The 22301-nt window shown below is 40.3% G+C and overlaps 3 protein-coding genes and 1 long non-coding RNA gene across 7 annotated transcripts in view; 2 read left to right on the top strand and 2 right to left on the bottom strand.

Annotated features, from left to right (window-relative positions):
- Window positions 1-599: 599 nt before the first annotated feature.
- LOC121718391 (C-reactive protein-like) lies at window positions 600-2124 on the bottom strand. The gene is made up of 3 exons (XM_042103424.1): window positions 2086-2124; window positions 929-1600; window positions 600-800 (listed from the first exon to the last, which is right to left on the bottom strand). Exon 2 carries the CDS (start codon window positions 1300-1302, stop codon window positions 946-948), a length of 357 nt encoding a protein of 118 aa, XP_041959358.1. The 5' UTR covers window positions 1303-1600; window positions 2086-2124; the 3' UTR covers window positions 600-800; window positions 929-945.
- A 1020-nt stretch (window positions 2125-3144) lies between these two features.
- LOC121718272 (GTPase IMAP family member 8-like) overlaps window positions 3145-22301 on the top strand; it is a 20220-nt gene continuing 1063 nt past the window's right edge. The window contains exons 1-3 of one of the 4 annotated variants that reach the window (XM_042103215.1): window positions 3145-3446; window positions 20381-21067; window positions 21436-22242. In XM_042103215.1, coding sequence (XP_041959149.1) covers window positions 3419-3446; window positions 20381-21067; window positions 21436-22242 — 1522 coding nt within the window. In that variant the 5' untranslated portion in view covers window positions 3145-3418. Of the gene's footprint in view, window positions 3447-20001; window positions 20177-20380; window positions 21068-21435; window positions 22243-22301 lie in introns of those variants that run through there. The other 3 variants (XM_042103216.1, XM_042103214.1, XM_042103212.1) reach the window with 3 other exon arrangements.
- On the top strand, window positions 7255-11407 carry LOC121718281 (GTPase IMAP family member 8-like). The gene is made up of 6 exons (XM_042103228.1): window positions 7255-7418; window positions 7718-8404; window positions 8492-9292; window positions 9380-9448; window positions 9951-10127; window positions 11136-11407. Exons 1-6 carry the CDS (start codon window positions 7382-7384, stop codon window positions 11279-11281), a joined length of 1917 nt encoding a protein of 638 aa, XP_041959162.1. The 5' UTR covers window positions 7255-7381; the 3' UTR covers window positions 11282-11407.
- The window catches only part of LOC121718425, a 6600-nt gene continuing 4452 nt past the window's right edge, over window positions 20154-22301 (bottom strand). The window contains exon 2 of the long non-coding RNA XR_006033945.1: window positions 20154-20230. This is a non-coding gene — a long non-coding RNA (uncharacterized LOC121718425). The remainder of the gene's footprint in view (window positions 20231-22301) is intronic.

Below are 22301 nucleotides of genomic sequence, written 5' to 3'. Positions count from 1 at the left end.
TGTTCTATGTTGGCAAATTTGGCACTTTCTATGGACCAGACTGAATACGTAACGTAATCATAAGATCATGCATAACTAGATTGTAGGTCTCACATATAATTTAGAAAGAACACAACAGGAGCGGATTTTTATAAAGTGAAGTACTTTTACTGACAGAAAAGTCAAATGCATTAATTTAGCATTTGGTACAAGTAAGGCTGTAGGCCAAATCAAATGTAGAGAAAACATATAAACCATACAGAAAATAAATCCCATTTCGAAAAGAAGCTCTGAATAGATGATGAACCACTATTTTCACAGGAGGTTTTCACTGCATAGGCGGGGGAAATCTGGGCTATACGCTAACACAGAGCAACTAGGTTGTGAAAAGGATAGTCCACATCTTTAAACTCAGAGCTACACCTCTGTGGTCAGTATATACAATCTTTCAGCTGCAAATATGTTATGTTTTTAAATGTGAGTTTCCTGAATCATGCAGTGTAATAATAGTTATTAGAATCACAACCCTCACACAGTCAAGATGATGTTATCATAACTTCCACTGGTTACATAGCGTACACATGATAATACTTATTAACTGATGATGTTTTCAGTAGCTACCTAAAAAAATAACACATGATAATACTAACTAATGATGTTCTCAATAGTTAGGCTAACCTCTGATGGTTAATTACTGCAGCAGCAAGAAGGCTTGGGCTACCTAAAAAAAATTGCAAACACTTGCAAACTCTGATAACAGTAGCCTACCGCTACCAACAAACAGCTGGCCTGGTGTCTTTTGGTGACACACTGTACTGTTGATAGTAGTGTCATGCCTAGATAGGATGCTAATATCAATTTACACGTGGTTACATGTGGTTATTTTATTCAGCAATGAATCAGAGCCGTGGCTATATCATTACCAACCCCACTCCCTTGTGTTTTATTGCTCAAGTGATCATTTGATTAAGCCAGGGCACAGTCCTGCTGGCCAGTGCCATCAATCTGCTTTTCCTCGATCACATCTCCATATGTGCTGTAATCCAGTGCTTCCCAGTTGATCATATTCCCACCATTGACAAGCTTGTTCTCCGTGAATTGCTGGACCTCGCACGGGGAGATGACCCGGTCCCACATGTGCACGGCCGTGAGCTGGCCGATCAGCGCGTCGTTGGAGCTGAACCGACCGCCGTATGCGTCCTGGTCCTGACCGAGCACAACGACCAGCGGTCCTGTCAGAGAGCCGCCCTTGAAGAGGGTCTTCCTGGAGCTGGGTTTGCCGTTCAGCCAGACTTGGGTCAAGCCCGTCTCGGACTCCCACATGGCGCAGAAGGAGTTCCAGGCGTTCAGCTCGTCCGGCAGGCCCCAGAGGTCCGCCTTGGCGCTGCCGATGTAGGCTACATCTGATGCCAGTTGAGCCCCTCCTTGGAGAGCAGGAAGCCGTTGTTATGGGAACGGGTCACCAGGGAGAAGAAGCTCTGCTCCTTGCCGCTCTGTGGGAGGTCAGTGTAGTACCGCAGGCAGACGCTGATTGAACTCACGGGCCAGTCTCCCGCAGGCTGCAGCTTCACATAGCTGTTGTCTGTCTCCTCTGGGAAGGTGAAAGCCTTGCCACCGAGATCTGGAAAGAGAGAAAACTATTTAGTTCAATTATTATCATTATTTATTAAATTCATTCAAATAAATTAGCTGGGTTACGTCAAGTCGCCCTGTCTAGCACCTTGTTTTTGTTTGACTTTATAAACTCGGGGCATTGCTGTAAAAGAGCTTAAAGGAGAATTCCGGTGTGATATTGACCTACTGTAAAGTGTATTGAAACATGATACCGAGTGTGAACGTATGTCTCATAGCCCATCTCGGCTTGTCCCCTGCACTCCAAAATCTGGCGCTAGTTAGCCGATGCTACCAACAGCTTTTTCAATAGTGGTGCTTCGGCATCGGGCTAGCCATGCAAATAAATCACTGTTTTACACCCATTTACGAGGCTCAATGTATCTCCACACTTCATTGGTAGACTTCCGAGGGCCCTGACATTTAAAACGAGACATTGAGAACTTTGAAAAAGCACTGGTAGTTTACTTACAAGACGATTTATACAGACAGTACCTTCACGAAGTTTAGCGTTTGCAGCCATCTTGAATTTAGTCACGATAAGTCGAGCAACGAGTAAGAATGAACAGGTATGATAAGGGATCAGATTCCAAAAATAATTCAGTGGAAATGCATGGATTCCAGTTTCTTCCAGTAGCAGCAACTGGAATCCATGCATTTCCACTGAATTATAATAATTAACACTGTGTGCCCGGGTCCTACCAAGTAATGCAGTTCCTTGTGTTGAACACTAGAGGGCACACTGCATATTTCAGATGCATGTTTGACAGCCAAATGGAAACGAGCGTAACGCTTGTGAAGTTAAGGGCAAACATTTCTTGCTGAAAGAAGAGAGTAAATGTGAGTACATTCTGGTCACATCCCACATCACACACTGATTTAGACACTCCATGGCGTTTGTTGTGTTGGTTCACGCCTACTGCGTCCTGTAATTTTCCAATATTTCCAAGCCAAGTCATGACAAAGTGGGGGCTCGGCTGGGATGACCCCTTTTTGACTGGTTGAAATCAGTCCATCGCACTGAATGGACAGCTGGAGGTGTTGAGCAATTCTATTAATCTATAAATAATATGAATGTAGGGGATTATAACAGTCTGTTTGAATTTGTCACCGTTTCTCATACATTTTCGCCTCAGTCATGGGGACTGCTCTGGTTGGCAAGATGTCATATGTCATAAGTCATATGTGTTTATCATTTCGTGTTTCTCTTCTGCTGCCGTATAACTCATGAGGTAGCACTCGATGAATCAATATCTTATTAACATTTGTCAGAACTTCTATATCCTGTTTCCCCATAATTTCCCTTTCGTAGGTGTCATCAGTGTCTGAACCAGAGACAGAGAAAGAGAGGGGGAAATAGAGAGAGAGTTTGCATAACCACCTTGATGTAAACCAACTAAATACTACTGTCTACACTGCACTATATTTGCTGTCCTGTCTATGCACCACCTGTCTATTCTTTGTATATCACATTGCATTTTTCTGCTTTTCTGCACTTCTGGTTAGACGCAAACTACGTTTAGTTGTCTTTGTACTTGTACTCTGCACAATGACAATAAAGTTGAATCTAATCAGATCTAATATGCTTACTGTGAGGAATTAATTTCCCGTATATATGTTATGGTGTTTTCATGAGCAACCAGGAAGTGGGAAAGTTCCAATCTCTAAGCGGAAAAATACACCTGAACACATTTGTTTATCTTAGAACATCCCAGTAGGAATGTGGAAGGGGTATACAGAACACACTACGGAGCTCACCAGAGTAAATATAATACCATCAGTAGTTGTAATGCATGATACTGAGCATTGGAGATTACAATAAAGAAACATGGCTCACGGGTTGCACAAACAGGACGGTGAGTCAAAAATATCTTATTAACAGAATTGTCAGAAGTTACCACCATTGGTGTTCAGGTACAGTTTTTTATATGCTGATAAATGTTGAACAACATTGAAGTTACAGTATGATTAATTTCAATCCCCAATCATCACCTTGCTGCTGTGCTGTAGCTTTTGGCATCATATAGACTTTTTAATTCCATATACTTTTAACATAATGGAACGCTTGTACAATTGGGCTGTAAGCTGTATAGATTTTCTTGCTATTTTGTTTGTTCACATTTGTTATTCATGTTGCATTCACACAACTTAATTTATTCATCTTCCGAAACATTTTGTGTCTTTCAACAATGTATACAGCTGGTATTCTCTCTATAATGGAGTGGAATGGAAATTTCTAAGTGCCTCCAAACTTTTGACTGGTTGTGTGTGTGTGTGTGTGTGTGTGTGTACAGCAATGAACACATGTAAAGGCTTACTTTATAATGTAACCCTTAAATGTAAACAAAAAAAATATTATAAGAAATGTCAAGTTTGTGTCATTAAACTTGATGAGAAGAGAGACTGAAGTCCTTCTCCTTTCTTTCATAAATGTCCTCAGGAAATTCATTTGAGCCAGATCCAAAGGAGCTGAGGGAATCCAGGGACAAATTCGTGGACTGGTTACTGAGAAGCTCTGGCTATGGTTCCTACATTAGTGGCTCCCAAGAACTTTTAAACATTGATGACAAGGACTGCATGGACTAAAAACACAGTGCTGCATTGTATATAATAACTAATGCATTATTGGCTATAGTCATGCTATGAATTTAAAAAGTTATTCATTTCTCTTAACGTATCAATCCGGCAGTGTTGGGAAGGATACTTTCAAAACGTATTCCGTTACAGAATACAGAATGCATGCCCAAAAATTGATTTTGTAACGTATTCCGTTATGTTACTCAATCTGAGTAACATATTCTGAATAGGCTACTTGGATTACTTCCGCATTGAATTGTATTTTATAAGTGTAGGAATGCGGCCCTCAAATCCTGCTTACTAAACAGGCATATTCTGGTGTGTTCTTCTGTTCCAAATGGCTGAAGTGTTAGGCCCACATAGGAGAATGTAAAGTCAACTAAGCTACCTGATACAACTACTGTATAAAATAGCAAGATGACCAGTAAAACTACAGCAGGCGACTAGGCTAATTTAAACAACAACAAAAACTTAGGCTAAGGGCGTTGCCAGAAATTATAATTAAGGTGTGCCTGTGAGATTTTAGATGGCATCAACCCAGTAAAAGTGAGGGGCGCATACAGTATGACAGATGGGATGCAAATTACCTGGAAATGTAAATACTATACTGTATATCAGTGCTCTCAAAATTAACATGATCGCGTAATGACAATCAAAAACTGCACGTTAACATAATCAAGCTACATACCCAATCTCTCGAGGCAGCAATCTCTCGGTGCAGAGTTACATGAGTCAGACTATGTGCCTACGTTACATCTACGTCCCCTGAGCCTGCGCAGAAAGCCTTGTCGACCAATAGGAAACGGTTGAACGGGCTAAAACACATAAACAATTTCATCATAGATTGCTTTTAGGAGCTTCTGGGAAATACATGGAGTTGCCTTAATTTATTTAGAGAGTGAATAAACTGATGAAACAGAGAAGTATTGTCATGTAATCCATTGATTTCAACAATGTAACTGTATTCTAAATACCAACTATTTAAATTGTAAGTTACTCATAATTTGTATTCTGAATACTTAACGCCGGTAGGCCTACATGTATTCCGTTACTCCCCAACACTGCAATCCGGGGACACTTGTAGAATAAGATGTGTGTATATATGTCATGTTGTTTCCCACAAATTATTTTAAGAGTTAAAAATTACCTGGAAAACAGCCTAATAGCCTAATTGCTGTTACGGACTGATACCATTGCCAGTACTGGGTGAGCAGTACTGGATGCTTTTATACTTGTTCTCATACTTATAAGAAACGCTCGGATACCATAGCATGGCAACATTATGTGAATAAAAAGATTTTTTTTTTACACGTTTTGGAAATGTCATATTCTCTTTTATATTTCATGTTGTAATGACCAGAATGCATGTAATGAAAATAAAACTTCAAATTCATTGCACTCATTGCAGATGTTTGTTATTTTATAGTGGACACACTATTGGTACTTGGTAAAGGCAAGTTGTACAAAAACAGTCTTGTCTTTGACCCAGTTATATCAGCCATTTAATATGCCATGGCTGTTCCTTCTTGCTTGTTGACTGACAGGGATGAAACAGCTTGCCGGTTGTTACTGTAATATTCCTGAGGGTGACAGAAAAGGGCCATTTATATAACATTCCCTCTTGGAAAGCAATGGCCATTCAGAGAATAAAAAGGTGCCCATTATGTTTGGTACAACTGTGTAGATCTTTATGTAATACAGTAGTGTTGTGCTCTCTCACTGCTCAAGACATCAACAGCACAGCACAGGTCTCACTAATTGGTTGTTCGTTACTTTTCACATCAACAGTGAATGGTGAATAGGCACAAAGTCTGTGGAAATATTTTACAAAAAAAGTTTAAGTATGATAAGATCAGTTTTTTCCCCTCTCACTTCCGAGATGGGTGGGCCAGTAACACGGTGGGATGCAGGCTAGCAAAAACTGGTACCTGGTACTATTTTTGGTATCACCTCCATTGAGGTTCCATGCAAGCTGAGGCGATACCAAAAGGTGACTTGAAAGTATTTCAGGTTACTGATTGGTCGCTATTGACATTGCACTGTGTTCTGGACAAGACCGTCATACAAAAATTAAATAAAATAAAAACCCTCAGCCATACTATGCTAGCACGACAAGCAGCATGTTAACATAACACAGTCTAGGTCTGAAAATTGTTATTCCTAACAGGTGCGTTAATTCAAATGGCTATAGAGTTTCTGTTGGGTGATGGTATTCCAAGACCAGGCTCCACTGAGATATAGGTTCTAGTTCCTGTGTAAAGGGGGGTAGAGGCAGAATGAACACCAGAGATCACTGGCCACTGTGAAGACAAGTCTGTACATAAAGAAAATCTTGGGCTCAAACTTGACCGTTGACCCTTATTGGGAAGTTACTGCACTCTGCCCTTGTATTATCTGCCAACAAATAAAGAGCCGTGCCAAGGCACTCAACTTCAATTTCAGCGGCCTAAAACTAAAGGAAAGAACCGTAACTCAGGAGTTAATGCATTCTGCCTTGGTATCTCTAGGCTTTTGCGAGTTACTGTTAAAATAAACAATGTTTTTTTGAATAAACAACCAAATTGACTCAAGATATTTCTCCACATGAAAAAGGAGGTCTTGAATATCCCAAAAAAGACAATAACTCATTTTTGACCAAAGATGAAGTTACTGCCTTTTGCCTTTGCATGGCAGATTGGCATTTTTAAGGATGTTTATGATTTTGTATTTCATGTCATGAGCTTGTTTTGACCTGCTGCTGACATTCTGCATATCCAGTTTCCTTGTTTCTTTCTCTCTGTTGTACTCTTGCTGATGCCCATCATATTACTCTGTACCAAATGAGCACAGAAAATACAGTGACAGTGTTGCACAGAGAATAGGAAGACCATTAACATTTTAAATGAAAGATTACTGGGATTACTAGACAGAAAGAATGGCACATGGAAAAAATGTCTGTTGACATTGTCCGTTGTAAAATACTAGGCTCTAACACAGAATTTGAAAATCAGAACAGTCTGATGTTAACATTCTCTGGCATGCAGTAGATCCAGTTTCCACAATTTGTTTCCCTTCCGTGTAGTGTAATCGATGTGAAATGCTCAAAACATTCAGTTCTACTTTATCGTGGCTGTGCGCAGAACACAGTGACTAGCAGAGGTCATCCAGAGAATAACTACAGTATGTACAGTACCAACAGAGTTTGTAATGACTGAATATTAATAATGCATTGGAGATGGAAAAAATGTCACCGATAGTATGCAAACAGGATGGTGAGTTAGAAATCTAATTTTAAAGTTTGCCAGAAATTACCACTATTGACAGGTAAAGTTTTTCATAGACAACTTGTTATTATGATGTTATCACCTCAGAAAACTGCTTGAGGCATTGTCTGAGCATAGACATTTGAATCTAATACTTGTAATTAATGCAACAAAACACACTATTTGTCTGTAAGCTGTAGATTTAGTACTATTTTGCTTGTTCACATTTGTGTTATTCATGTTACACTTGCACAAGTTTATTTATTCCTCTTTCTGAAACATTTTGTGTCTTTCTCCAAACCTGTAAGAGCTGCAGATTATTGTTCTTGGGTACAACCGGTCTGGCAAGACCGCAACGATAAACACATTCCTGGGAGTCGGAGCGTATCATCAGGGGGAAGGAGCAACACACTCCGTCAAGAGAGAGGGCGTGGTTGTGGGCAGGAAGGTGACTTTGATTGACACTCCTGGATGGTGGAGGTTTTTTTCTGCCACCCAAACCACAGAGTACATCAAACGTGAGCTTGTGCTGAGCACCTCCCTCTGTCCACCCGGACCCCACGCCTTCCTCCTGGTGGTCAACCTCGACAATCAGTTTACTGAAAATGAACAGTCTTCAGCGGTGGAACACTGTGAGCTCCTGGGTGCAAACATCTGGGAGCATACCATTGTCTTGTTCACCAAGGGGGATTTATTGACAGACAAAACCATTGAGGAGCGTATCAGGAACAAGGATGAAACCCTTGAGTGGTTGGTGAGAACGTGTGGATACAGATATCAGGTATTCGACAACAAAACCAAATGTGATGATCAATCTCAAGTCAAAACACTTTTGGATAAGATCGATGAACTGATAGCCAGTAACCATCACCGTCCCTTTGAGGTTGACCACATCAAACTGAAACATATTGAAGAGGCAAAGAAGGCTGATAAGGAACAAGGACTGATATACAAGCAGAGAGTTACACAACAAAGAAGGAAAATCAAGACACATGGTAACTCATAAAAAGGGACATTATGGAGTTAAAGTTCAATGTAATGTTACATGTAATTATATAATAATTTCTATTTTTGTCCCACAGGAGAGGTGCTCCCTCTACCTGAAATAAGAATGTTACTGGTTGGATTTGTGATCTCTGGGAAGAGTTATGCAGGAAATATCATCCTAAATGGGGATCATTTTACCCCTGGGAAAGTGACTGAGAAGGCTGAGAGACGACAAAGCAAAGTTTTTGGCCGAAATCTCACAGTGGTCGACACACCTGGGTGGTGGAAGTTCCTCCCGACTAAGTACACTCCTGGACAGGTTAAGTTAGAGTTAGTGAGAGGAGTAGAACTTTGCGGGAAGTACCCTCACGCTTTCGCCCTCACTTTGCCGGTAGAGGTGTCGTTCCATGAGGAGCAAAGACGTATAGTTCATGAAACATTGGAGATGTACCTGGGAGAGGATGTCTGGAGACACACCATAGTTCTCTTCACATGGGGAAAACTGCTGAAAGACACCACCATCGAGGAGGTTATTGAGAGTGAGGGCAAAGCTCTGCAGTGGCTCGTCCAGAAGTGTGGAAACAGATATCACGTCTTTGGTGAGAGAGCGCAGGGTAGCAACCAGGTTGAAGAGCTGCTGGAGAAGATTGCAGAGATGGTGGCAGGGAATTGTGTGCATTGCCCTATGATGGCCCCTCAAACAAACATAGAAACAAAGGCCAAAAGGCACAAGGACGACAATGATGTTGCATCCACAGATGATGTTAGTAATGCACTGTACAGAGAATGGTTGGGACGAGATGAGAAGATGATTAAGGAGGTCCAGAAGAAGTGGGACGCTGTTACGTCAGCATGCAAACAAAAAACAAACAGAAGCATGGAAAAACCAGTTGAATGTGAGTTTGTGATGTGAATTCACATTAAAGTCTATTCATAAATATTTTAGTTTCATTTAATGATATACAGTACTTGTTCTGAATTAGTTCAAGGACAACCACAAACCATGGACACTATCAGCCATAGTGAAACCTCCCAGGAAAATCCTTCTTCCAGTAAGTATTTAAATGCAATAAAATTGCATGATTTTACAAAACATCATATTAAAATGGACAAAAAAAGTAGTCTTGCAATCGACATATGTCTTAATGACAACTTTTACAAGCATTTAAATGTGAGTATGCAGAAAGATATTCCAGAATACCTGTACTGTAATTGCCAGCATATTAACTGAGGTTTATACATTGGATTTTTCGTCAGCAATGTGGTTATGGAGGCTACACATGGGAATGCATTTCTGTACTTCATTCTGATTAAAGCCTGATCCGTTTTAGATTCATTGGTCTATTGAGCACTGAGGTTAATGCACAGATGCGGTCAATACACAGTTTTGTCTTTTTTAATATGCATAAAACACCGTCCTGAGATTTATACAATGTGCGGATAATGTATACACCACTATTTTGGTTGTACTGTACTCCTACAGAGATTTTAAATGTATTAATATTTTTACTATTTTTATACAATATCTATCTATCTATCTATCTACTCCTCTAGGTACACTGGCAAAAGATGAATTGCAGAATGATAAGAATAACCAGAGCATTCAAAGACAGCAGTCAGATGATGAGACGCTTGCAAGTCATTTGAAAGATCTGCTGGATTATGAATGGAGACGGCGGGACTTCATAGTCAACGAGACTGTCCGTGAAGCAGTAAAGGAACTTAAACTTGGTGAGTAAGCATAATGGTACATCACACACACCAAAATGGTATGGCAGCTGGCAAGAATTCATACCCTGAAATAATAATTAATCTTTACAGAAAAAAAGTGTATACGTATATATTATGTACTTACATAATTGCTAAAGGGTTCTCCAATGTTTTCTCAGTTAGCTTTTTAAAATGATATCAGATTAGTAAACAGAATGTGCCTTTGCAACAATGGATGAATGGTTGCTGATCATGGGCAATGTAGATATTGCATTAATGATCAGCTATTTATTTCTCTACAACAGTCGAGATCAGTGTTGCGCGGTCCACCCGAAATTAAGCGGTCGCCCGTGGATGAGTTATGAGTCATAAAAAAAATATTTAAATGATATTTGGGTCATTTGCGGGTGGGTCAGTTAAAATGAATTAAATATATATATATATATTTTAAATATACTTAAAGTAGGCTTCACCATTTCTGTTTTCGAAAGAAAAATGTATGTCCATCGCCTTGAAATCTTGTCTTAGTGTTTAGCTTATCCTTAGCTGGTTGCGTGCGTGCTTGCGCTCTTATTCTCATTCTCTCTCCTGCGCAAACATTATGTCCTGCATGTGTGTAGTTAGTTATACTGCATAATGTTTCGCAAATAAATTAGTTTGTTTTACAGAAATGGCCTACTGTCACACTGCATGATAGGCTATAACCAAAAGAGCACATTTTGTAAAGCGGCTCGGATCGCGGGTCGGGTATAATTTTGTCCTAATTAATATTCGCGGTCCAAGTTGCGGTCGGGTTGATAAAAATATTGGGCGAGCTCAGGCCGCTTGTGACCAAACCCGCGCAACACTGGTGTGTATATATGTGTGTGTGTGTGTGTGTGCAGCAATGAACACATGTAAAGGCTTACTTTCTATGTAACCCTTAAACGTAAACAATAAAATTATTATAAGAAATGTCAAGTTTGTGTCATTAAACTTGATGAGAAGAGAGACTGAAGTCCTTCTCCTTTCTTTCATAAATGTCCCCAGAAAGTTCATCTGAGCCAGATCCAAAGGAGCTGAGGGAATCCAGGGACAAAGTCGTGGACTGGTTACTGAAAAGCTCTGGCTATGGTTCCTACATGAGTGGCTCCCAAGACCTTTTAAACGTCGATGACAAGGACAGCTCAGACTAAAAACACAGTACTGCATTGTATGTAATCACTAATGCATAATTGGCTATATTTGGCTATTGTCATGATATGTGAGGACAGTCCTAACTGGAATGGATTTAAAGTTTTTATTTCAGAGTTGCACAGTTTTGAAAACAAACGTTAAAGGTTGTTTTAAGGACATGTTTGTGCATGTCCATAGCCAGCCACTCTGAAACAGTTAACGGCTATTCAAAACCGGCCAGAAATTTGAGACAGGACCCATCGTCAAAATTTCATTCATCCAAAACAAACCAGAAAAGGGACTCAAAGTGATAAATACCGGAATTATCCTTTAACGTATCAATCCGGGGACACTTGTAGAATAAGATGTGTGTTTATACGTCATGCCACAAATTATTTTAGAGTTAAAAATTACCTGGAAAACAGCCTAATTGCTGTTACGGACTGATACTATTGCCAGTACTGGGTGAGCAGTATTGGATGCTCATATACTTGTTCTCGTACTTATAAGAAATGTTCGGATACCATACCATAGCAACATCATGTGAATAAACAAAAGGTTTTTTTTTTTTTTTTTTTTATGTTTTTGGAAATTTTATATTCTCTTTTATATATATATATATATATATATATATATATATATATATATATATATATATATATATATATTTCATGTTGTAACGACCAGAATGCATTTGATGAAAATAAACCTTCAAATTCATTGCACTCATTGCAGATGGTTGTTATTTTATAGTGGAGACATTATTGGTACTTAGTAAAGTTGTACATAGTCTTGTTTTTGACCCAGTTATGTCAGCCATTTAATATGCCATGGCTGTTCCTTCTTGCTTGTTGACTGATAGGGATAAAACAGCTTGCCTGCTGTTACTGTAATATTCCTGAGGGTGACAGCAAATGGCCATTTATATAACATTCCCTCATGGAAACATATGGCCATTCAGAGAATAAAAAGGTGCCCATTATGTTTGGTACAACTATGTAGATCTTTATGTTATAGTGTTGTGCTCTCTCACTGCTCAAGACATCAACGTCACAGCACAGGTCTCTGCACTAATTGGCTGTTTGCTACTTGACTGGTGAATGGTGAATAGGCACAAAGTCTGTGATTTATGTGTAAATATATATTTTTGCAAAAAAAGTTGAAGTGTGATAAGATCAGTTTTTTCCCCTCTCACTTTCCCTCCGAGATGGGTGGGCCAGGAACATGGCGATATGCATTTATAAAATACAGTTTTGTTTTTTTTTCATTTTATTTCGGTGAGGCTTATTTCATTAAAATAATTCCAATGTCTGTTTTTTTGCAAACAAAAAATCTCAAAAGACTCTCAGCTCAAATTTGATGGAAAACACAGTCTGTTGTCAAAATGGATTAACTCGCCTCAACTCTACTCGCCTTTTTTGGTTTTCCATTAGCAAGAACTAGTACCTGGTACTATTTTTGGTATCACCTCCGTTGAGGTTCCAAGCAAGCTGAGGCGATACCAAAAGGTGACGTGAAAGTATTGCAGGTTACTGATTGGTCGCTATTGACATTGCTGTGTTCTGGAAAAGACCATCATACAAAAAAAAGAAATAAAAAGAAACCTCAGCCATACTTTACAGTGCTAGCACGATGAGCAGCATGTTAACGTAACACAGTCTAGGTCTGCAAATTGTTATTCCTAACAGGTGCGTTAATTCAAATGGCTATAGAGTTTCTGTTGGGTGATGGTATTCCAAGACCAGGCTCCACTGAGATATGGGTTGTAGTTCCTGTGTAAAGGGGGGTAGAGCCAGAACAAACACCAGAGATCACTGGCTGCTGTGGCCAGTGTCATTTTATTATGCATGTTTATCATTTTGTATTTCATGTCATGAGCTTGTTTTGACCTGCTGCTGACAGACATGCTGTATATCCAGTTTCCTTGTTCCTTTCTCTCTGTTGTACTCTTGTTAATGACTCTTGGGAAGAGGTCATATTACTCTGTACCAACTGAGCACAGAAAATCCAGTGTCTGTAGTTGCAAGGAGAATTGGGAGACCATCAACATTTTAAATGAAAAATTACTTGGATTACTAGTGTTGCGTTTTGTGTCCACTCTGGTGTCTACGGGGCTCCCGTAACACAGTAGAGATCGCTACTCCTGTAGGTGTGGGTGCGCTCGTCTTCGGACTGTGAGGATTTCACAGAGTAAAAGAGGAGGTATGTGTTTTGTGACTACTCTGGTGTCTAAAGGAATTCTCTTTAAAACCCTCAAACCGCCCATGTCGCAATATTGCGACAAGCGTCATTACTAAATAAAACAGACGATAGACGCGAGTACAGTGTAAAATCTCATTTGTACTCTTGACCACTAGTTGGCAGACACCCAGAGCTTTGATTCAACCTCAACGCGAAAAACACGCGAGAAACACACGAAGAAGACGTGCATTTCCTCCATAACGCGGAAGCGATGCGCCATTAGGGGTTAAACCAATAGGCGTGTTCGACTTGAGGCAGATCTGTGCATATCTGACTTGATGTGATGCATGCTGGGTTGAACACAATGTATACTGGGATGGACGCAATGCTTACTGGTTAGAAATTCTGTTCGACTTCTGTCAGCCGGGAGGGACTTACCACCGTGACACCATGTCACATGACCTTAAAATATCGAGGGAGTCTTAGCCTGCAGACAGATCTTACAGTTGCCTTCCACGAGCTGCACGAGCTAAAACACGCCCTCATGACGTCAGTTCAAAGACGTGATAGGGCCATTTGGGAGGAATCTCCTCATGACTATTTTGACGGGAGTCTCATGCTGCTTCCTTATGTTGGAATATGCGAAAATAAACAGAAATTGAAGGGATACCTTCTTATACGTGATTTCGGCAACAATGGTAGGCTAGCCTACTGAAAACATTTGGATATTCTGTTATTTCCTGCTGTTGGTTAAATAGATAGACACACAGGGAAAACACTTGATATTGAATTTATGTGCTACAAAGCAGGCCTGTTAACTGTATGACAACAGTGGTTTATTTAAACTACATCATAAGAATTTATTTTGTCAGTCATCATGCTCATTTTAATGAGTAAGAATGAAAGTTCTGCTGTATTATTGCAAACAAAATTCCGCGATATCTCCCGGCTCCCGGCTAGCCTCTGAAGATCACGTTTACGTAGAAAGCCAGACAAAGTCCGACTCAGTCGATCTCAAACAAGCCTATTGAGAGACCTCAAGACTAGCCTCAGACGAGTCCAGGAAGTGACGTCAATTCCGGAAATAAGTACATAATTTACTTTACTCTTTAAGTATAAGTATAAGTATATATACTTTTTTGATCCTGTGAGGGAAATTTGGTCTCTGCATTTATCCCAATCCATGAATTAGTGAAACACACTCAGCACACAGTGAGGTGAACCACACACTAACCCCGGCGCAGTGAGCTGCCTGCAACAACAACGGCGCTCGGGGAGTAGTGAGGGGTTAGGTGCCTTGCTCAAGGGCACTTCAGCCATGCCTACTGTTCGGGGTTCGAACCGGCAACTCTCCGGTTACAAGTCCAAAGCACTAACCAGTAGGCCACGGCTGCCCACTTTATGGAGAATACAGCGGGAAAAAACGTGTTTTCTTTTACAGTTCATGGAAAAAATAGTCACATTAGGTAGAAGCTTTTTATTATTATTTGTAATTCACATTTATTTATTAAATAATCGATCGTGACTGACTGTCTACGTGATCTGCTAGTCAGCTGGGAGGAGTTTGTGACTCACGCATAGGGACTCACGGCAGATTTTGCACGAAATGGTTTATGGCTGTTGTTACGACCCCCTTCAGGTCCTGGTCTGTCAGTGCACGGTCAGGCCTTGGCCTGGTTAGGCTAATTACATTATTACATGCACCTGTATTGGGTGGGGCTATAAAAGGGGTTCTGTATCTCTCTCGGTAGGCACTTTTTCCTCCTTTCTTGCAGGAACTTTGATAGTCCTTTACACTGGCACGTTATTCTTTCTCTCCTCTTTATTTCTATTTCCCCCCTTTTGCCTTTCACTTACTCATCATGCTGATAGCCTACTGCCATTTACATTCACGCATACACACACTCTTCAACATTCATCTCCCTAGACACTTTAGTTTGTTAATGTTGCTATCATTAATAAATGGTTCAATTTGAAACTGTTGTTGTCTCTCTTTATGTTGCGGTCTGTTCACGAGCTGGCCGTAACACTGTCGTTTAGATGCCCTTCCTATTCATTAAAATGAACATGATGACTGACTAAATAAATGACTATGATGTTTAATAAACCATTGTAGGCACACAAGTTATCATTATATCACATCAATTAAGTGTTTTCTGTAGGCTAGGCTACTGTGTGACATGCTTTACATTAGGCTACAGCATAAACAATAGGCTATCAACAATAGGCTATCAACACGTTTGCAGTATCACTGTTGCAGAAATCACATACAAGAAGGCATCCTCTTGATTGTTTGTACATTTTTGCACATTCCAACATAAGGAAGCAGCTTTAGGAAACTTGTCGTTTTTCTGCCTTATTTTCTAACTACTTTTACGAGTCTGCAGTATGACTGAGTACAGCTTTACGGTTACATTAGGGTCTGGCGTCTCTTTGTTATGATACACTTCCTGCGACGCGGTCATTCGTCTCTGAATGAGTTAACTCCCTCTCCGATGCGGGCCAAAGTTTTGCACAAATTGAAGCAGAAATACACCAAATGTTGAAAAAAAAATCATGTGTGATGAAGTCTTGGATCTGTTATTCACCTATTCTGATTCTGAAGGAGAATATCTGCCTTTTGGAGAATATGATCGATCGTCTATTGACTGATAGTCACGGTGCATCTGTGAATGGAGGTACGTCTTTGCGACAGTGTCCACTAAGCATACCATAATGGTGCTTTCTGATTGTCTCGTAAATCCGCGGCCCGAGTTGGAAAGTGTAAATTACCCAGCTTTCTTGCGGCATTTTGGGCAGGCACGCCCACTTTACCTCGGAGTACTTGAGGGTACCCCGAGGTGGACGTACGACCTTACAACAAACATGGCTGTGCCCATAGTTGAGATGAGATGGCATGTATTTTTTTTTGCAAATACTGTGTTGGTCATGTTAATGTTGATGTAATGCTCTTACACACTAGATTACATTGCTGCTTCAATCTGGTCACCAATTAATGCATTGCACGGTCTCGCTGTGCCTGCAATACAATGTAACAATTTGTTTTCCAGCCGTTTAGCTAGAGGCTACAAGTAGCACAAAACAATAACAATAACTAGCCTTCTGCTAATGCCCCTCGTGGCTCGAGAGAAAGGCGTTCCTAAAGCCACTCATTTGTACATGTTGTATGGGTGGGTGTACGATGATTTACGAGACAACTGGAAAGCACCATTATTTCGACCCTCTGCCCAACATAGCTGGAGGTGCCAGTGGCAATGGTGATGATAGTGTCCGTAATGGACGTAGTATAGACAGCAGGGGTTGTCAAAAATAGGACTATGAAGAACTACAAAGTCACCCGTGATATGGAACTGATTTGACCAGGCTGCTTTATTGTATAGTAGCATAGGGTTTGTGATTATAGTAATAATTTACTATTGTTGGTTTACATGTGACTGCTTTCCTTCATTTGTTATGTCGGTGAAATGACAAAAAAAAAAAGTAAAACTGCTCAAATATGTTCAACATCTAGTATTTACTGAAATGTGCATAATTCACGGTGGTTACCATCCAGTGACGTCATAATATGCAAATTAGATGAGTAAATGTACCTCCTTCATAAACTTCTGTTCATACTCAATGATTTTCACATTTACAGTAGGACTTTATCTCTGACTACTTGCAAGCCATGGCCTTTTGAAATTTTGATGTACAAATCCAATTTATTCTTTTTAAACCCTGGCGGCTAAAGGGTTAACACAGTTGAGATCGCTACTCCTGTGTGTTTGTCTTCGGACTGGAATAATATCACAGGGTAAAAGAAGAAGTATCTTTCAGTGTGTGTGTTTGATGCGAGGCGCCCTTTTCAACGGGTTTAGGTACGAGAGGGTTGACTTGATTGAGAGGCTCTCTCTATCTGAATCAAATTCCCTAATTTGGGGGCTAAGGTCACTGTTCCCTATTCCCTTGACTCGTACTTCAAAATGTGGTTAACTTCACTAAAAGAGGAAGAAATTCAGAGCTGTATTTGCAAGAGTTGTTTGTCATCATGATCTGAGAGAGGTCAAAAACTCACTACAGACGAGTGCCCATCCGGATCTGAGAGAAAATCAACTACCCTATTATAGGGGAGTCTTGTCAAAATTAAATTGAAGCTCTTTTTAATGACAGTTCTTGTAACATATAAGAACTTCAATTGACCACAACGGACCTATAACAATTTAGGTTATATCCCTAAATACACTTGTATTTATCAGACAGATTTCCATTTCGCTTGGGTGTGTGATGTGCATTTAGACCCCTAGACCTTAGTTTCACAAACAATTTTCCACAACAAATACATTTGCTAACAAAGCCTTTTCGGTTTTTTGTCTGCCCTGGAGCATAGGACCTGCCTTCCTAAATGCCTGACTGAGTTCACTACTCCTGTGTATGTCAGTGCGTGCGCAGTATATTTTTTGCCCATATACAGCGTCTTAGAAAGTAGCCTTCAAACAGACGCCTACTTACCCGGAGCGATGTCAAGTCTTTAGCCGTGGCCCTGTTGCAAGGCGTCCGGGGTTCTCAGCAACACAGGAGAGGCAGAAAAATACGAGAAAACGCTAGACGGTCTTTTTACAAACCCCTAACCAAAGGTTAGGATTTTAACTTTTATTAAATACAAATAAAAAATACAAAGAAAGAAAAATGTGTTCAAGAAAAATAAAAAGGAAAAAGAAGAACCCTGAAGATGAAGGGGCCGTTCTATTTTTATACCCCTCTCGGTCAGGCAGGACATGTCCAAGTTTGGTATTCTGTCTTGCCATAAAGTAATAGTTCTGCTTTTTTGTTGTTTTTCTAGTTGCTAGTCAGCTTTTGTTTTGCTGACAAACCGTTTCTTACAGCTGGTACATTATGTTGTAAATCTAACACAATCTTTTTATATGTAAGCAAACACATTTTATGTAAATATTCCTTAAGTCTGAGCAAAACCCTTTAAGTTTTATAAGCAAAATTTCTCTCTAAATTTAAGCAAAATCAGGTTATTCTAAAACAGGTTATTCTAGCAAAAACCATTTACGGAGTGTCTATTTACACCCCTGGTACGAATAGCCTTGGCCACACAGCTGAGCTATTCATACCCTGTGACATAACAACAAAAAGACGTTGCTCACATGCACAAAAAAATATGGCGGACATTCGTTTTTCGTTAGCAGAAAGTGAAGAATTCTGAAAGGTTTCGGCACTATATCTGTTTAGATTAAGTTTTAGATTGAAAAGTTGTGTTTTATTTTCATAATCTTGGTTCAGTGAACACATGCAACCGTCAGTTTGTTAGTTAACAGAAATTTTGTGAATATGATGTTCAGGCCTATAAACTATAAGTTTACCTGCAAACACTACTTCCTTGTAGAAGCAGATAGTACAGTGGTCACAGACAAGGGCTGGCATGTGGGAGACTGGGGTTTGATTCCCGTGTGATGCATTTTGGCAGAGTGAGTGTGCATGTGTACCAACGTCTCTGGAGAGAAGGCGCGCAATTTGAACAAGAAATCGGTTCTCAAACGGAAGTTTTGATTGCAACAATTAGCTAGTTCATGCACTAGGGTGTAAATACTGTAGCATGCAGTACTATAAACACCAGGGTACGAATAGCATCCACTTCTAACTGTACATTGATGCAAACAGCACACCTTATTCAGAGAGCTATTCACACCCTGTTACGTAACAACAACAAAAACATGTTGCTTTTTTTTTTATTATTATTATATTGTGTGATCAATATGCCAGAATAAATGCACAGGGGTGCAAATAGCATACACTGATATTTGTACCAGACGGGGTGCTAATAGAACACATTGCTGTGTGCACCGGGGTACGAATAGCATACATTAATATTTGTACCAGATGGGGTACTAATATGGGGTACTAATAGAACACATTGCTGTGTGCACCGGGGTACGAATAGCATACCTTGATATTTGTACCAGACAGGGTACTAATAGGACACATTGCTGTGTGCACCGGGGTACGAATAGAATTCACTTCTTATTGCACCAGGGTACGAATAGCATACACTGCTAATTGTACCAGGGGTGCAAATAGCCTTACCCAACAATTTATGCTTTTAATTAATAAAACACACTTTCTTTCTAAGCTTCTAAGTTTTTAAACATTATAAGTCTAACTTGTTTCACACTGGTTGTCTATCATTATCTTGCAGCATTTGCACATTTTTATTTGTTTTAGAGCAAGCTGGATTTAAGCACTTATATGACTAAAAATATTTTAATAGTGAATTAATCTGATTATTAATTATGATAACATCTTCACATTGTAAAGTCATGCTACACTAGACAGAAAGAAAGGCACATGAAAAAAAACAAAGTTTGTTGGCATTGTCTGATGTAAAATACTAGGCCCTAACACAGCATTTGTCATATAATTTGTCAAAATCATAACAGTCTGATGTTGTCATTAATAACATTCTCTGGCATGCAGTACTGAATATCCAGTTTCCACAATTTGTTTTCCTTCCGTGTAGTGTCATGTGAAATGCTCAAAACATTCAGTTCTACTTTATCGTGGCTGTGCGCAGAACACAGTGACTAGCAGAGGTCGCCCAGAGAACACCTACAGTATGTACAGTACCAACTGAATATTGATACTAAGTATTGGAGATTACTGGAGAAAATGGCGGCACAGATGGTATGCAAACAGGATGGTGAGTTCAAAATCTCATTTCAAAGTTTGCCAGAAATTACCACTATTGACAGGTAAAATGTTTCATAGACAACTTGTTATCGTGTCACCTGAAAAATCACCTGATACTTTAAATTAACAAAACACACTATTTGTCTGTAAGCTGTGTAATTTAGTAATATTTTGCTTGTTCACATTTGTGTGATTCATGTTACACTCACACAAGTTTATTTATTCATCTTTCTGAAACATTTTGTGTCTTTCCTCAAACCTGTAAGATCTGCAGATTATTGTTCTTGGGTACAACCGGTCTGGCAAGACCGCAACGATAAACACATTCCTGGGAGTCGGAGCGTATCATCAGGGGGAAGGAGCAACACACTCCGTCAAGAGAGAGGGCGTGGTTGTGGGTAGGAAGGTGACTTTGATTGACACTCCAGGATGGTGGAAGCTTTATTCCGCCACCCAAACCGCAGAGTACATCAAACGTGAGCTTGTGCTGAGCACCTCCCTCTGTCCACCCGGACCCCACGCTTTACTCCTGGTGGTCGAACTGGACAGTCCATTCACTGAAATCGAATATACGTCAGTGGTGGAACACTGTGAGCTCCTGGGTGCAAACATCTGGGAGCATACCATTGTCTTGTTCACCAAGGGAGATTTATTGACAGACAAAACCATCGAGGAGCGCATCAAGAGTCAGGAGGAAAAGCTTGATCAGCTGGTGGCGAGATGTGGAGGCAGATACCAGGTCTTTGACAACAAGACTAAATGTGATGATCGATCTCAAGTCAAAACACTTTTGGATAAATTAGATGAACTGATCGCCAGTGACCATCACCATCCCTTTGAGGTTGACCACATCAAACTGAAAGATATTGAAGAGGCGAAGAAAGTTGATAAGGAACGAGGACTAATAAACAAGGAGAGGATCTTAGAAGAGAGACAGAGAATCAAGATAAATGGTAGGTAGACTCTTCTAACTCTTGTAGTTCCATGAGTAGATGAAGATGGTGGTAATGCCATGGTCAGGTTTTGATTCCCAGTCAGGCAAATATCAACAAGCAATTTCTTCACAAACTAAACCTATTGTGTAATGTGTTGAAGCATTGAGCTGACCAACTGAGCTTTGCGGTTAGGATCTTGTTTCAATTAGCACAAAGATATAACATTAGCTTAAGTATGTACAGTACTTTAAACTGAACTAGCTACCATTCAACTCCATGGTATTAGAATTGTATTCAGTGGCATTAGTAGTTCAACATCTTTGTGAAAGTGAGTAAAGTTCGATCTATATTCTAGATATTCAAGGTCATTTATGTTTGCCTTGCAGGAGAAGTTCTCTCTCTGCCTGAAATAAGAATGATATTAGTTGGATGGGTGCTTTCTGGGAAGAGTTATGCAGGAAATATCATCCTAAATGGAGATCATTTTACCCCTGGGAAAGTGACTGAGAAGGCTGAGAGCAGAAAAAGCAAAGTCTTTGGCCGAAACCTCACTGTGGTCGACACACCTGGGTGGTGGAAGTTCCTCCCAGCCAAATACACTCCAACACGAGTGAAGGCAGAACTCAGGAGAGGAGTGTTCCTGTGCGGGAAGTACCCCCAAGCGATCCTCTTGACACTGACAGTGGAAACGTCATTCCACGAGGAGCGGAGACGCATGATTCAAGAAATGTTGGAGATGTACTTGGGACAGGATGTCTGGAGACACACCATCATTCTCTTCACATGGGGAAACCTGCTGAAAGACACCACCATCGAGGAGGTCATCGAGAGTGAGGGCAAAGCTCTGCAGTGGCTCATCCAGAAGTGTGGAAACAGATATCACGTCTTTGGTGAGAGAGCGCAGGGTAGCAACCAGGTTGAAGAGCTGCTGGAGAAGATAGAGGAGATGGTGGCTGGAAATTGTGTGTTTTGCCCTAGCGCAGAGTCTTGCATGTACACAGAAACAGGCATTAGGGGAAACAGGGTAGAGGAAAGAAATGATCCACAGACTGAAGATGCCATCAATATAGTGGACAGGGAGTGGTTGCGAACAGATAAGAATTTGATTGAGGAGGTCCAGAAGCAGTGGATTGCAGCCACTGACGCGGCACGCAAACATAAATCTAACACAAGCAGGAATGAGCCACCTAACTGTGAGTGTGGTTTTGATAGTCATATTAAAATCTCAATCTATGATATGATGTAACTGGTT

The sequence above is a fragment of the Alosa sapidissima genome, chromosome 9 (assembly GCF_018492685.1).
Source record: "Alosa sapidissima isolate fAloSap1 chromosome 9, fAloSap1.pri, whole genome shotgun sequence".
In the NCBI taxonomy this organism is placed as follows: domain Eukaryota; kingdom Metazoa; phylum Chordata; class Actinopteri; order Clupeiformes; family Clupeidae; genus Alosa; species Alosa sapidissima.
The sequence above is the reverse complement of the archived record's forward strand: the minus strand, read 5'-3'. Positions and strand labels throughout refer to the sequence as shown.

Excerpts from the sequence above, each read along its gene's own strand:
- LOC121718281 (XM_042103228.1), top strand. The coding sequence starts at position 7,382 with ATGGAAAAAATGTCACCGATAGTATGCAAACAGGATG. Across the intron at positions 7,419-7,717 it reads GATAGTATGCAAACAGGATG|AGCTGCAGATTATTGTTCTT; the intron begins GTGAGTTAGAAA and ends CAAACCTGTAAG. Across the intron at positions 9,449-9,950 it reads CCAGGAAAATCCTTCTTCCA|GTACACTGGCAAAAGATGAA; the intron begins GTAAGTATTTAA and ends CTACTCCTCTAG.
- LOC121718391 (XM_042103424.1), bottom strand. The coding sequence starts at position 1,302 with ATGTGGGAGTCCGAGACGGGCTTGACCCAAGTCTGGCTGAACGGCAAA.